The following is a 15,658-nucleotide window of genomic DNA, read 5'->3' as shown; positions in this document are numbered from 1 at the left end:
TTTCATCAATTAAATTCAATATTTCTCCTGTTACCCAAGGATTTCTAGCAGCCCTCGTCTTTTTACCTACTTTATCCTCTGCTGCCTTCACTACTTCATCCCTCAGAGCTACCCATTCTTCTTCTACTGTTTTTCTTCACCCCATTGCTGTCAATTGTTCCCTTATGCTCTACTTGAAACTCTGTACAACCTCTGGTTCTTTCAGCTTATCCAGATCCCATGTCCTTAAATTCCCACCTTTTTGCAGTTTCTTCAGTTTTAATCTACAGGTCATAACCAATATATTGTGGTCAGAGTCCACATCTGCCCCTGGAAATGTCCTTCAATTTAAAACCTGATTCCTAAATCTCTGTCTTACCATTATATAATCTATCTGATACCTTTTAGTTTCTCCAGGATTCTTCGGTGTATACAACCTTCTTTTATGATTCTTAAACCAAGTGTTAGCTATGATTATGTTGTGCTCTGTGCAAAATTCTACCAGACAGCTTCCTCTTTCATTTCTTAGCCCCAATCCATATTCATTCACTATGTTTCCTTCTCTCCCTTTACCTACTGACGAATTCGTCACCCATGACTATTAAATTTTCCTCTCCCTTCACTACCTGAATAATTTCTTTTATCTCATCATACATTTCATAATTTCTTCATCATCTGCAGAGCTAGTTGGCATATAAACTTGTACTACTGTAGTAGGCGTGGGCTTTGTGTCTATCTTGGCCACAATAATGCGTTCACTATGCTGTTTGTAGTAGCTACTACAACACACAACATATAGTATCCATAAATCATATGATAAGTTACCAGTAATATCAAAGATGAAAAAACCCTATCCAGACAAAGCGGTCAACAACCACAAAACACAAAAATATATGTGCTCTATCCAGATACCCTATATCGAATGCAGTGAAATATGACGTGGATATGTGAAGAAGATAATACTTATGTCATCAAACAAATCTTGGAATGTAAGACAAACACTTAACACCAACCTATGTACAACATGTGTAACCAGGTAAAAAACTGGTCAGTAAAATTATAGTATAAATTTTACATTTGCCTTGTGTTTGTTTGACTGGCCCTTATTATAATCAATGAGTGGCTTCAGCTGGACATTACATACCTGGAAAAACTTGAGTCCTTGACCATGCGGAATTAAGGCAATTATCAAGGTTATAGATGGTTTTATATGGTGCTGGCATGATGTCTCCTGGGGTAACTAATTTTTTGTCCAATATGTTTACATATGATGTTTAAGAGGTGATTGATGATAACCATCTAAATGTGTGCAGACTCAGTCTTGTTACAAGTAGCTTCACTTAAAAGAAATACGTGATGATAAAGGAAATACCGTGTAACTGGTATTAACTGTAATTATAGTCTGTTTAAAATTACTTGATAGTTGACAACTGTCGTTTGGCAGTGCAGTGTTGCCACATCGGCCACCATTCAGTTAAAGGTGACTTACCAACACAGCAGATCACTTCACAGGTGCTGAAATGCTGTTTGTGTATCGCAGAGCGATGTTGGAGGTTGCTGCCATCAGGTATGGTGGGAACATGAGATGCTCTATCCACAACTGATTTTAAATGTCCAATGGTTGAACTGTAGCAGAAAACACGTTTTGTAGTCCTGAACTTACACTCATTTTTTAAGATAATCACAACTCCTTGATATCCAGTGTATCTGAGAACATAATGGTCAGGATCCTGCAGAAGAACCATTAATGACTCTCACTTTGCTCACAGCATTTAAAGCTGACATACATGGAAAAAAAAAAAAAAAAGAAACTGTTTCGGCATGAAAAGTGAAATGTAACATATTGCTTTTGCTGCACAAGTTGGTGCAATACCGAGCGATGAGCAGTCCTTGTTGGAAACCATTTGCAGATTATACTTGACACCGACAGATTCCAAATGAAAAGAAAAGATAGAAAGAAAAATAACAGCAAATAAAAAAGTCAATACGATGATGAAAATGATGCAACAAAAGATTAAAGATAAAAAATACACTGAAACCATTTAATTGAAAATAATATTAGAGTATTCTTGATGAAGACTTAAAAAATTTAAAAATTGTCACCAGAAGGGATTTGAACCCACCACATTTTGCTTCTCAAACTGTTACATTACAACTATGCTACAGAAGACTTTTGGGTTATGTTGTTATAAGTGGTTATGTGTAGCACAAGTTGCAGTAATCATTTGGTGCCTTCAAAAAGTTCGGTTTACCTCATTTCGTATGAAGTTTACCTACTGTAAGCCAATCTCTGTGATGATGTGGAGCTGAATTGCATCTTGTTTGAAAGAATCCAGTAGTCTTTGCCTAGTGGTGTGTACGAAATGTGCATTATTTTATCACTGTTGTTTTGTGTGTGTTTATTGTTTGTGATGACATGTGAAACAAAAGAGAAGTACCCAGGATTTGGGATCCAAACACAACAAGAAGAAGAAGAAAAAAAAAAAAAACAGACAAGGGATTGGAAGTTTGCTGTGGCAGTTTGGCAATGGTGAATAGTTCATGCGTGGCGTTGAGTACACTTTTTGGAAGAAGATACCTTCAACAGGCGAAGTGTCAACTATCAAGTCAGGCTATAGTAATACATACTGAAGTAAATTTCCATTCCTTCCCCCCCCTCCCCCCCCCCTCCCCCCCCCCCCGTACAACTCTTTGCATTTATTTAATGATGTGTATTAATCATCTGTGGAGTGGTTACTTTCAATTACTGATGCATGGTGGGCTATTGTTGTGTGCCTTGCTTTGTGTACATTTCCCTCTTTTTGGAAAACCAGCCACAGTGTGATAGTATATCATATTTTCATTGGATGTTTTTATACTACAATCAGATTTAAAGTCATATAATTGGCCTTCCTTATCCAATCAATTATGTATATCCTATAAGCAGAGTTTCTTGTTTCTATCTAAGTGTTACAGGAGGAAATAAAATGAATTTTGTATGTTTTTCGTCCCCCCTCTGTGCCACTTCCCTAATTTTGGAACCGTCCAACCCATTATTTTGTGTCTCTTACTGAAGTTTGACTTATTATAATTTTCAGTCAGTTACCCCATTTTGGAACCATCAAGCCTGTAATTTTGTATCTCTTATCAAAATGTGTTACTTGGTCCCTAATTAAAAATTGGAAAATTAAAAGTGTCACCTCCTGTATCCATCTCTGTCTGTCTCTCTTTGTCTGACACATGTTTGCTACTCCATCTGTCCATCTATTGCAGCTAAGTCTCTTTCTCAGTAGAAAGAACTAGAAGAAAATTAATAGCTGACTTCTAAATTGCAGGTCGGAGTGGAACTATAGTGTTCAAATGGAATAGTAATTTGTTCGAAATGTATCCTGTGTGTAAAATAATTTTTTCATGAAGAATATAGCATTGGTTCAAGTTATGCTTGTTGTGTACAGATACATCACTAGACTGTAATTCAGCCTTCACATAATTAAAACTCTCCTGTAAAATTTGTGGATATTAATGCAAAAGTATTGACATACATAACATGCTTTTGGTGGTTGTGAAATATTGTGTGTTTTTAATTTTGTCTGTGGATAATGAGTGTGTGAAAGAAACTTTCTGAAGTTGTTTATTCCAAAAGTAAGTGTTTTGAGATTGTAATATAATTTAAAAATAAATTTGGAGGTTGTTGATAGAAAGAAACAGAATAACTTATGAAACTAAACGACTTGCAACTGAAATTAAATTTGTCTTTTCTGTAGTAATTAAGAGTAACCAAATTTTCATCAAATTGGTGTTACAAAAAGTGTATGAAAACAATTTATTTTTCAGTGCTACCTCTTCAGCAGTTTGTTTTCTTACTCAGTTTGTATTTGCCTTATTATTCGGTTGTTTTACAGGCTCAGATTCAGAAGGAAGTAAGTTAGAAAGGTTTCAACCATTACTGGAAAGTTCTCTTTTGAATTTAGAGGACCTCAGACACCTTAGTTGGTCTGGCATTCCAGTAAAAGTGAGACCAATCACGTGGCGCCTCCTATCTGTAAGTACCATTTAAAGGATATAAACTACTGATAATATTAATTTGTTCAGTATTTTGAATGATGTTATTCCAGGACGTACTTATCTCGGATTAATAAAAATAAAATTACCGTAAAATGTTTTCCCTATTTTTCTAATATCCATTTATCATCATCATCATCATCTTGCAGGTTCCTGCCACTGGCAAGGTCTGCTTGGAACACAAGCCTCTCCATCTACTCATGCCTTCCAACCACCTCTGTCATTGCTCTAGTGCAGTCTTCCTTTTTCTGAATGGTTTCTTCTTTCTCTTTTAACCATTTCTCTCTTGGTCTTTGCCTGGTCTATTGCCTTCCATGTCTGTCTTGTGTATCTTCCTATGCTTCCTCTGCCCTAAAATTATCTGCACATACCAATACTGTTTTCCTACAAACAGGTATTCATTGTGTATTATCCCTTTAACACTTTCATTTATCAGCATTTCCATTTTTTGTTACACCTACCTGTAGAGCAAGGAAAAAGTCATTTTATTTTATGACCAAATTCAGGACTATTTTTTAATCAATTTCAGTGTTAATTCTTAGCAAATTTTGCTGTTATTTTTATGCAATTTCACTGTTTTATTTGCCAACTTAGATGTTTTTTTCCCCCTCAGATTCATAACTTTTTTCATGGAAAAATGACAGTTTTCACAATATTTAAAAAAATCACTGATTTCACAATATTTTGTAACACTTGTCAAATTCATGTGATATTACTAAAAACCAACAATTTCACACTATTTTTTGCATTATAATTTTTGCAAAATTTTCCTCTCCCTTCCAACCTGTCATCCCACAAACTAAATTTAACTTGTGTCCACCTTCCTTTTTTCCTCCCTTGCCTTCATGATCCAAGTTCCTGCAGTATATGTCATTATTGCTATTTAATATATCTAGTATATAACCTTCTTTATTTGCTTCAGACCAGTTCTCTGCTTCAGCCATCCTGTTCTCTCTCCTCCCATTCTCATGCATTGTAAACTTCCCTGGCACAGTTCTTCTATCCTCAGAACTCTGCTTCTCTACCCCTTTCCTTTCTTGTGTCTCCCCAACTTTACTTCTGAAAGCAAATTCATATGCTTTCTCTGATTCCAAGAGACCTTTGTGCTGTTCCTTTTTCTATCCTGCTCTTCATTGATAAAATGCAATTTATGATCAGACTGGTGGCAACATGGTGGCCGGTCGAACAAACAAGCAGTCCATGAGATCGATGATGGCGTAGTTCACGAAGTGAAAAACTAGTCATAAACAAAGTCCAGAGTGTAGCGAGCGTCATCGTAAGTGTGCGCAAACAGTCCAGGGAGCAATCTAGATCAAAATGCAGCACAGGCAAGGCCAGTCACTATAGTAATTGATTGTGCATATGAAAGGCATCAAGGAACTAGCGAGACAGACATGCAAGTTGGTCCGCGGTATTTACTACTACTACTACTACTACTACTACCACCACCACCACCACCACCACCACCACCACCACCACCACACTCACAACAGGTCCATGTGATATGTCCGTGGTTGTGGCGGAGTATAATGCCCGATACTCTGACCTGCTCTCCATATCTGTACTTTGGTTGGCTGGCTGGCTGGCTAGGTAACCCAGATCACTGTCAGACACTACATTCTTGCAGATGTCTCACTGCAAATATGAGTTCAATTATGGATCTTCCCCCCTCCCCTCCCCCCCCTCCCCCCCTGCTCCCCCCCCCCCCCTTGCTGCTTGCACAGGATAGAGTAGCATGGAGAGCTGCATCAAACCAGTCTGGACTGAAGACCACAACCAGAAGAAGTCACACTGTTTCTCTCTTAGTTGCTTCTCTACTATTCTCCAGATTCATCAGTCCAGTATTTTATATAAAAAAAAATTGAACAGTGGCATCTAAGGCTAATGTCTCTATAATTTTTTTTTATATACTTTTGGCTTCCGTTTTTGAAGACAGGTACGGTGTTATTCCCTTCTTCCACTTTTCTTGAGTTTTCATTTCCTTTCGACTCTCATAAGTCTACTAGGCCACCTCCTGTGCTGCTCTCACTATTTCGACATTTAGGTCATCCAACCCCACTGCCTTTCCTCCTTTCATGTTCTTTAGTGCCTCCTCTACACATTAGATTCCAGAAAAGACTTCCTGGCAGATTCCTATTCGAAGTTAACAAATATGTTGGTTTTTCTTGCTATTACTCATCTGCATTTTGTATCCTCTGTAGTTGGACCGTCATAATTATTTTACTGTTCAAATAGCAAAACTCCACTACTACTTTTAGTCTCTTATTTCCTAATCTAATTTCCCTAGCAGCACCTGATTCAATTTCACTACGTTTCATTGTCTTCATTTTACTTTTGTTTGTGTTCATTTTATCTCTTTTCAAGATATCATCAATTCCATTCAACTGATGCCCCAAGCCATTAGCCATTTCCAAAAGAAATATGATGTCATCGGCAAACCATCAAATTTTTATTTCTTCTCCCTTAACTTTAATTTCTATTCAATTTTTTTTTTGTAATTTTCATCACTACTTGCTCAGGTTATATATTGAATAACATTGGGGATAGGCAACAACCCTTTCTCACTCCCTTGTCAATCGCTGCTTCCCTATCACATCCTTTGGTCCTTATAACCGCAATCAGGACTCTGAACAAGTTATAGATTTTATTCCTGTCACCTTTCATCAATAAAATTCAGTATCTTGTATGTTGTTCAAGGATTTCTACTGTGTCTTATTTTTCGTCTATTCAGTTCTTTGTTGCCTTCACTATTTAATGTCCCAAAGCTGCCCATTCATCTTATGCTGTATTCGTTTGCCTTGTTTTTGTCAGTAGTCACCTAATTCTCTCTTTGAAACTCTCAACAACCAGTAGTTTCTTCAATTAATCAAGGTCTCATCTTCTCAGTTTCCTGCTTTTCTGAAATTTCTGCCGTTCATACCCAATAAATGAAGGTCTGAGTTCACCTGTGTAAGTGTTTAGCAGTTTAAAATCCAATTTTGAAATATCTGTCATACCAGTATGTAATATATGTGCAAACCCACCAGTACCTCCAGGTCTCTTCCACATATCAGAATCTAGTGGAGAGGAATCTCTAGTAGCTGTAGATGTAGGAAGTATGCAGCAGACCTCAACAGTTATGGTGGCTAGGACAGTTGCAAAGTCGAAGAGGAAGAAGAAGGTTCTGCTGTTAGGTAGTTCTCATGGCAGAGGTGTAGGGCAGCAGCTGCAGGAAGTGTTGGGGAGTGAGTACCAGCTCACCAGCATTGTGAAGCCTAATGTAGGATTGGCTCAGGTGAGTGTTAACATAGGGGGGGTTGTGTAGGGATTTTACTAAAGAGGATCAGGTACTGATTGTGGGTAGGTCTGGTAATAGTATTGATAGGGATGGGGAGTATGACATACATGGTGACCTGGAAAAGATAGCCACTCAGACTGGCAACACAAATGTGCATTTCGTGGAACTGTTTCAGCGTCACGATCGGCTTCATCTTAATACAGGTGTAATAACATGAGACTTGGGGGTGCGCTGATGACAGAAAGCATGGGTGACATTTCATTGGTGTCGGTGGAGTCTATCAGTAGGAGGGGTTTCACTAGACATGGCCTGCACCTCAAGAGGTATGGGAAGGGGAGGTTGGCAAAGCTTATAGGTGACAGCATAGGTGGGGGTGGTGGGATCACTCATGGGAAAATTCCTGCAGTAGCAGGTGTTAGAGCTGCACCTTTTTTAGATTGAAGTCAGCTGATAGGTATTCCTGCTTAAGGGAAGTCTGTCTAACAAAGGAACCACTTTTGACAACGCCTAGGTATCCGAGTAATGAGGGAATTAGTATATTTCATCAAAATATACAAGGTATTAGAGATAAAGTTAGTGAACTGCTTATAGATGTTGACTCTGAAATTGTTGGTGTATCTGAACACTTCTTAAATAAGGAGACAATTCAGAGGTTTCCTTTACCAGGATACAGGTTGGCTGGCAGCTTTTCTAGGAGCTCTTTGCGGTGTGGGGGAGTAGCCATGTATGTGAAAAACGGCATCCCATTTGAGTCAGTTGATGTTTCAAAGTACTGCACTGAAAAGGTGTTTGAATGTTGTGCAGGTGTGGTTAAACTTAATGGAGCTAAACTTCTAACTGTTGTTATTTATAGATCCCCAGACGCCGATTTCACAACATTTTTGCTAAAGCTAGAGGAGGTTCTTGGTTCACTTTATAGGAAATACAAAAAGTTAGTCATATGTGGTGACTTCAGTATTAATTGTATAAGTGATTGTGCAAGGGACTGGATGCTGGTAGACCTCCTTAATTCATATAATCTTATGCAAACCGTATTCTTTCCAAAGAGAGTGGAAGGGAACAGTAGAACAACCATAGACAACATTTTTGTTCATTACTCATATGAGCAAAAAGGTGAATGGCCTTTCAGATCATGATGCACAAATTTTAACTCTAAAAGATTTTTGTGCTGCAACGCATGTTAAATATAGTTATCAACTGTGTAGGAAAGCTGATCCAGTTGCTGTAGAGACCTTTTTAACCTTATCAAGGAACAAGAGTGGCAAGATGTTTATAGCGCTGATACAGTAGACGGTAAATATAATGCTTTTCTCAAGACTTTTCTCGTGCTCTTTGAAAGTTGCTTTCCGTTAGAACGTTCAAAACAGGGTACTAGCACAAACAGGCATCCTGGGTGGCTGACAAGAGGGATAAGAATATCTTGTAGAACAATTATATAAAAACGTTAGAAACAGACAAAATCTAAATGCAGCAGCAATTACAAACAGTATTGTAAGGTGCTTAAAAATGTTATTAGGAAGGCAAAAAGTAAGTGGTATGCAGATAGAATAGCTAAGTCTCAGGATAAAATTAAAACCATATGGTCAGTCATAAAGGAAGTGGCTGGTCTGCAGAGACAGGTCGAGGATGTAGAATCAGTGCGTAGTGGGAATGTCCGTGTTACTGATAAGTCGCATATATGTACAGTATTTAATAATCACCTTCTGAATATAGCAGGTGAACTAAATAGAAACCTAGTCCCAACAGGGAATCATATAGCGCTCTTAGAAAAAAGTGTTCCGAGACTGATACCTGAAATGCTCCTCCATGATACTGACAAGAGGGAGATTGACTTAATAATTAAATCAATAAAGACCAAGAACTCTCATGGATATAAAGGGGTATCTAGCAGAATACTGAAGTATTGTTCTGTGTATGTTAGCCCAGTACTTAGCCATAACTGTAACTTTTCCTTTAGGAGTGGTCGGTTTCCTGACCGATTAAAGTACTCTGTAGTGAAGCCACTTTATAAAAAGGGAGACCAGGATAATGTTGACAACTTTAGACCTATTTCCATGCCATTGGTGTTTGCTGAAGTTATCGAGAAGGTTGTATATACAATGTTACTGGAGCATTTAAATTCACATAATTTGCTGTCAAATGTACAGTTTGGTTTTAGATATGGTTTAACAACTGAAAATGCTATATTCTCTTTTCTCTGTGAGGTTTTGGATGGATTAAATAAAAGGTTGCGAACGCTAGGTGTTTTCTTTGATTTAACGAAGGCTTTTTACTGTGTTGACAACAAAATATTACTGCAGAAGTTGGACCACTATAAAGTAAGGGGAGTAGCTTACAATTGGTTCGCCTCTTACTTTAAGAACAGAAAGTAGAAGGTAATTTTCCACAATATTGAGAGTGGTAGTAATGTTCAGTCGCAATGGGGCACTGTTAAGTGGGCCGTTCCCAAGGGTCGGTGCTAGGGCCACTGCTGTTTCTTATTTATATAAATGATTGCCTTCTAGTATTACAGCTGATTCAAAAATATTTCTGTTCGCTTTGACACCAGCTTGGTAGTGAAGGATCTTGTGTGTAGTATTGAAACAGTATCAAATAATGTAGTTCATGAAATAAGTTCGTGACTTGTGGAAAACAATTTGATGCTAAATCACAGTAAGACTCATTTTTTTTTTACCGTTTCTAACTCACAATTCAACAAGAACCAATATTTTGATCAGACAGAATGGGCATATTATAAGTGAGATGGAACAGTTCCAGTTCCTAGGTGTTCGGATTGATAGTAAGCTGTTGTGGAAAGCCCATGTCCAGGATCTTTTTCAGAAACTAAATGCTGCTTTATTTACCATTAGAACAATATATAAAATAAGTGACAGTTCAACACGAAAAGTCGTCTACTTCGCATATTTTCATACACTTATGTCGTATGGTATTATTTTTTGGGGTAATTCTTCTGATTCAAAAAGGGTATTTTTGGCTCAAAAACGGGCTATTCGAGCTATATGTGGTGTAAGTTCAAGAACCTCTTGTCGACCCCTATTCAATAGTCTGAGAATTCTGACATTGACCTCACAGTATTTTCTTTAATGTCGTTTGTTGTTAGCAATATTATCCTATTCCCAAGAGTTAGCAGCTTTCACTCAGTTAATATTAGGCAGAAATCAAATCTGTATGTGGAATGCACTTTCTTGACTCTTTTGCAGAAAGGAGTGCAGTATTTTGCTGCATCCATTTTGCAATAAGCTACCACAAGAACTCAAAAATCTTAGCAGTAGCTCAAAGTCTTTTAAGTCTAAACTGAAGAGTTTCCTCATGGCTCACTTCTTCTATTCTGTCTGGGAGTTCCTGGAAGGGCTAAAAAATTAAGCAAATTCCAGTGTTACATTGTTGATTTTCTTTATTTAAACTTACGACTTGTCGCCTGAATATTTTATCTGTTTCTACTATCGTGTTATAAATTCATGTATTGACTTGTTCCATGACCATGGAGATTTCTCCTTAATTTGGTCCCACGGAACAATAAATAAATATTGAACCTTCTTTAATAGTTCTTAAAATGGGTGTTAGCAATTATAAAATTGTGCTCTGCCCAGCTTCCCCTTTCATTCCTTTCCCAACAGCCTGTTAGTGTAATATTTTTCTTTCTCTATGTTGGCTAGCTCTAAATACAGAAACATGTAAGTTAATGCAGGTGAGTAGGAAAAAGACACCTATAATGTTAGCATACAGCATTAGTAGTGTGCTGCTTGACACAGTCACATTGGTTAAATATCTAGGTGTAATGTTGCTAAGCAGTATGAAATGGAGTGAGCATATAAGGACTGTAGTAGACCACGTATAGGACACTCTTGTGACCCATTGTTGAGTATTGTTAGTGTGTGTGGTATCTGCACCAGCTCTGATTAAAGGAAGACATTGAAGCAATTCAGAGACGGGATGCCCTAATGAGGCGGCATATAGACAGTTGTTTTTTCCCTTGCACTATTGGTGAGTGCATATGGTGGCTTGCAGGGTATGTATGTAGATGTAGATTAGTCACGGGCAACCTTTGATGACCTGCGGGCTGGCTTCACATACATATTTTTGCTTGGGGCTGCCTTGTCACATGACGTGACAGCAGTTCTTGTAACACATAAAGTCAAAACTAATGGGTCTGTGATGTCAATGTTAATGGGATAACGGGCTGATATGAATGACATCCCTTTCCCAACAAGCCAACCCAACAAATTATGACTCGAAAACAAGTAGGTTTATATTTGTCCAATCTTCACATTTTCATTTATTTGCCTGTCATAAACAATGTGTCTTTACCTATGACTTATTGCAATAGCTGGCATAAAACTTCCTTTGGAAAATTCTGCAACACCATTAGTAAAGAAACTGTGCTCATGACATGTAAATAAATGAAATTATTTGAAGACGGGGTGCCAGGCATCTTAAAATGTTGTCATGGAAAAATAAAGTAACTGGTTGCAGCTAATTTACTATAAATTACCCACAATTTCAACAGCTGCAATGTTCTAACGTGTCCACAGCAGACAAGAGAATTAGTTACTAATTGTTTATATGAGAAAGAACTGCAAGCTTTTGAACTGAATGTCAGTTTGTCAGACTGATAATTGTACTCACAAACTCGGTACACGTTGGTAATACTGAATATTTTGGGTGGCATCAGTACTGTTCCTCGATATTTCTAGCTTTAACAATAAAATAACACTTGCCCTCAGGCCGGCATTATATTGATGTATTGACAATAGTGTGGAACTTGTGAGGGCCTCCTGACTTCGGTGTGAAATTTGTATCATTGTTAATGGTACGCACAAATCGTATGTTGTTTACACTGCACAAAAAGTACAAAACTGCTCACAGAAATGACAGCAGAGGCTTTAAGCCTGTACAGTCAATAAAACAAGAAAAAGACAGAACTCACGTGACGCGATAGCAGCACGTGTAATATACAAGTTCAAAGACATTTGGTGATATGCAGGTTTGCAGATAACATATTTGGACTCATTGACTCATCCCTAAGGTTTTCAAGAGAACATGCACATTATCATACAAAGTGAAATCCAGAAAACGGTCTCACAGCCAAAAGGAAACTCACTTGGCTTGACAGCAGCTTGCCCAGAGAATAAGGTGGAATTTTGTTATCCATGACAGTGACAATACACGGCACCCCATCTTCAGATGGTTATATTTATTTTTGCACCATACTTTAACTCAGCATCTTGGTTCCTTACAATTCATCATAACAACTCATACCCCAAAATAAAACTTCTAAAGTTCATGTAATTGCACAGAAACCAATGAGAAACGTGGCGACATTGTCAAAATCCAATTTGCTGATCACACAAATGTTGCTATCAGGCATTATGAAAGCTGAAAAGTTACACTTAATAAATGTATTTACAGTAGTTCATTGATTTAAAGAAATATTCAACTACAGAATAATGTGAGCTCTGAGTTTGAATTTTTAATACAAGATTGTTGATATCTAGATTTATGTCACTGATACTGAGTCTTTAGGTATTTTCCAAGTTGTCGTCTGTTAACTTTGTACGTGTGTTGCATCATTTATTTGTCTTCATTAGAGAAAAAGTTGTTCACACTTCTGTGCACTTGCAAAAGACAAATTTTCCTTCTTGCAAAGGATCGCTTTGGTCAAATAAGTTTTACAAAATTCAACTAGGTTTACTACTTCGAATTTAAAGACAGATCTTCCTGGAGTTGAATAGGTTCCATTTGAAAGATTTCAGGGGCCTTTTCTTCATCACATGTTATTGGGTTAGCAAATGTAGCAAACATGCTGTCTGCATTCCTGAAATCAGAAAACCGTGTGGTAAACTGAACTAATAATGATTTCAGCTCATCAGCATAAGTAACATAATCAATATTTTTGTGAGTTGACACTGTAGGAAAGTGGTAACATTTTTCAGCTCTCATTTGCATTTCCCACAAGTGCATCTTGTCTGGAAAGCTTTCAGATGGCTGTATAGTTCATGAATTAAATGCCCTTGTTTCTGGAGTTTGTAATTTAAGTCCTTTAAATGAGCTGAGATGTCAACCAGAAATACTAAATCACAGATCCATTGGGGATCATTCATTTCAGCCAGTGGTTTCCCTTTGATAGCCATAAAATCAGCTATTTCTTGTTGAAAATAATAAAAACATTTTAGCGTTGTGGCCTTACTCAGCCATCTCACTTCACAATGGTAAGCTAAATCTTCATGTTCGGAGCACAGATTGTCCAAATACTGCTTGAATTGGTGGTGATTTAGTGCATGAGACTTAATGAAATTGATGCTGTGGTAGCCACATCCATTACCTGTTTCATTTTTATTGATTTAGCACACAAATTTTGTTGGTGAATAATGCAGTGAAGAATTGTTTAACTTTCTTTGTCAATATTTAGTTCAGAAGATTTTTCATTTAATATGCCAATAAAACTTTTTTGTGAACCGACCATTGCAAGTGCTTCATTAGAACAAACTCCAGTGAGTTGACTCCACTGCAGGTTGAAGGTTTCAATGATTTTTTCAACTTCATGAAAAACATCTTAAACGGTAGTGGTTCCTTTTAATGGCTGTAATGCTAATAATTCTTTCATTATTTTGAAGTCCACATGTACACCACGAACAAAAATCGCTAATTGAGCCGCGTGTGACAAATCAGTGCTCTCGTCCAAAGCAATGGAAAATGCTTCGAAAGTGCAGCACCATCACACAAACTTTTTACTGTCACCAATCATCATCTCAGTTCATTGAACCACTGCTCATTGTGAGAAACATATTCGTTCCAACACTTTTTCTTACCAGGACTTAGTACATCTGCATCATGAATTTGCCTTCAGACAAAGGCTTTATTGACTTCACAATGTTTCTGCTCACTATAAAACTAGAGATAAACAAATTTTCGCACTATGCCCTCAGTTTGGCAAACATTTGAAGTTGCTTGTCCAAATTGGAAATTAATAACTTAATTTTGTCTTTCCACAGTTGCCCTGTAAGCTGTTGTTGAGCAGTGTGTTTTTTTAGAAAAGTGCCTTTTCATGTTATATTTTTTCACTACAGATGATTCACTACACTATGAGCAAACAGGTTGATTGATGTACATAGTGAAGAGTCCATTTTTGCTGGAATTGATGACATTCAACATTTAATTTCCATCTTCTTAAAGCCAGACATTTTGTGCATAAACTCGACACTCGGAGACACTTGCATGAAATTAAGAAACAACTAACATAGAACTCCATGTACAAACTGACAACAGTGAACTTGTTTGTTCAGTGGAACGTGCTGCCGATGCTGAAGTCAACACATTTCATGGGCAGTCGGTAGTTTTAGTGGCATTGTTGCCTACTAAAAGTGTTTGCACTGGATCAATGTTTAGCGCAGATGTAGGCCGTAAATAATGTTCACATTTGACTGCTGTGCTGCAGCAGCATAGGAGGCAGCACTGTACCGTGCTACACATGCAAGGTGCTAATGAGGTATCAGCTGCTTCCACAGTGACAGCTGATACAGCAACAGCCAGGCTCTTGCCTGTGTGGCATCCCTTGTCTTGTAAACACTGGCCATCTGCCATGGCCCGAGACGTGTCACCAGGCTGTGTTCCATTTGGCCAAGTCTTTAAGCAAGGCTTTCACTGGTCTGCATCGTGAGCGGCTCACCCGTGAAGTGGATATAGATGTAGAAGTCCTGGTCCAGCCTACAATTTTAATCTACCAGGAAGTTTCAAATCATGACTGTAGTTTCCCCTTGCTTCCAGCTGTCCGCATTACCAACATAGGAAGCCACTATTGCTTAATATTACAAGGCCAGATAAGTCAATCGTCTGTATCAGGCACGGCTGATAGTTACAGGCTCTAAGACTGAGCTGCCCCAAAATATATATTTAAATACATCCCTCAATAATGGATTATGAATTTAAATTATAAAGAAACTTTTGAATATCTCTCATGAATTTACCCAATTACATTCAACAGTTTTTGAAACTGTTGACATTGGCTGATATATTTCGAACACACATTAGTTAAGGCTGTGCCTTTAAATGCTAGTCAAGCTGCATGTAGCAGAGCTTTGGGAGAACGGCTTCTACAAAGTACAGCTCTCATGGTCCTCTTGAAGGCTCAGTCGCTTCAGCGTAGCTGCCCTTTGTCACGTCTATGCCATGTAAATGTCACAGGCAGAACTAGGGAGACGCTTTATTACGCTTGGCTGAGGCCCGTATTTGGTGGGTTTTGTCTGTGGCTTTATATTATAAGTTTTATGTCCTAGGAATAAATGTTGCTTCAAAGCTCTAGCATGTTGACGCTCTCCCAAAAAGGCATCATTATTGATACCATTTGTTGTAAGATGATGATGG

The 15,658-nt window shown here is 37.8% G+C and overlaps 1 protein-coding gene across 2 annotated transcripts in view; it reads left to right on the top strand.

Annotated features, from left to right (window-relative positions):
* Nucleotides 1-15,658, top strand: part of LOC126298879 (TBC1 domain family member 22B) — a 157,116-nt gene that overhangs the window by 80,066 nt on the left and 61,392 nt on the right. For both annotated transcript variants that reach the window (XM_049990405.1, XM_049990404.1), the window contains exon 6: nucleotides 3,861-4,000. In XM_049990405.1, coding sequence (XP_049846362.1) covers nucleotides 3,861-4,000 — 140 coding nt within the window. The remainder of the gene's footprint in view (nucleotides 1-3,860; nucleotides 4,001-15,658) is intronic.

Source organism: Schistocerca gregaria, chromosome X, assembly GCF_023897955.1.
Source record: "Schistocerca gregaria isolate iqSchGreg1 chromosome X, iqSchGreg1.2, whole genome shotgun sequence".
NCBI lineage: Eukaryota > Metazoa > Arthropoda > Insecta > Orthoptera > Acrididae > Schistocerca > Schistocerca gregaria.
The sequence above is the reverse complement of the archived record's forward strand: the minus strand, read 5'-3'. Positions and strand labels throughout refer to the sequence as shown.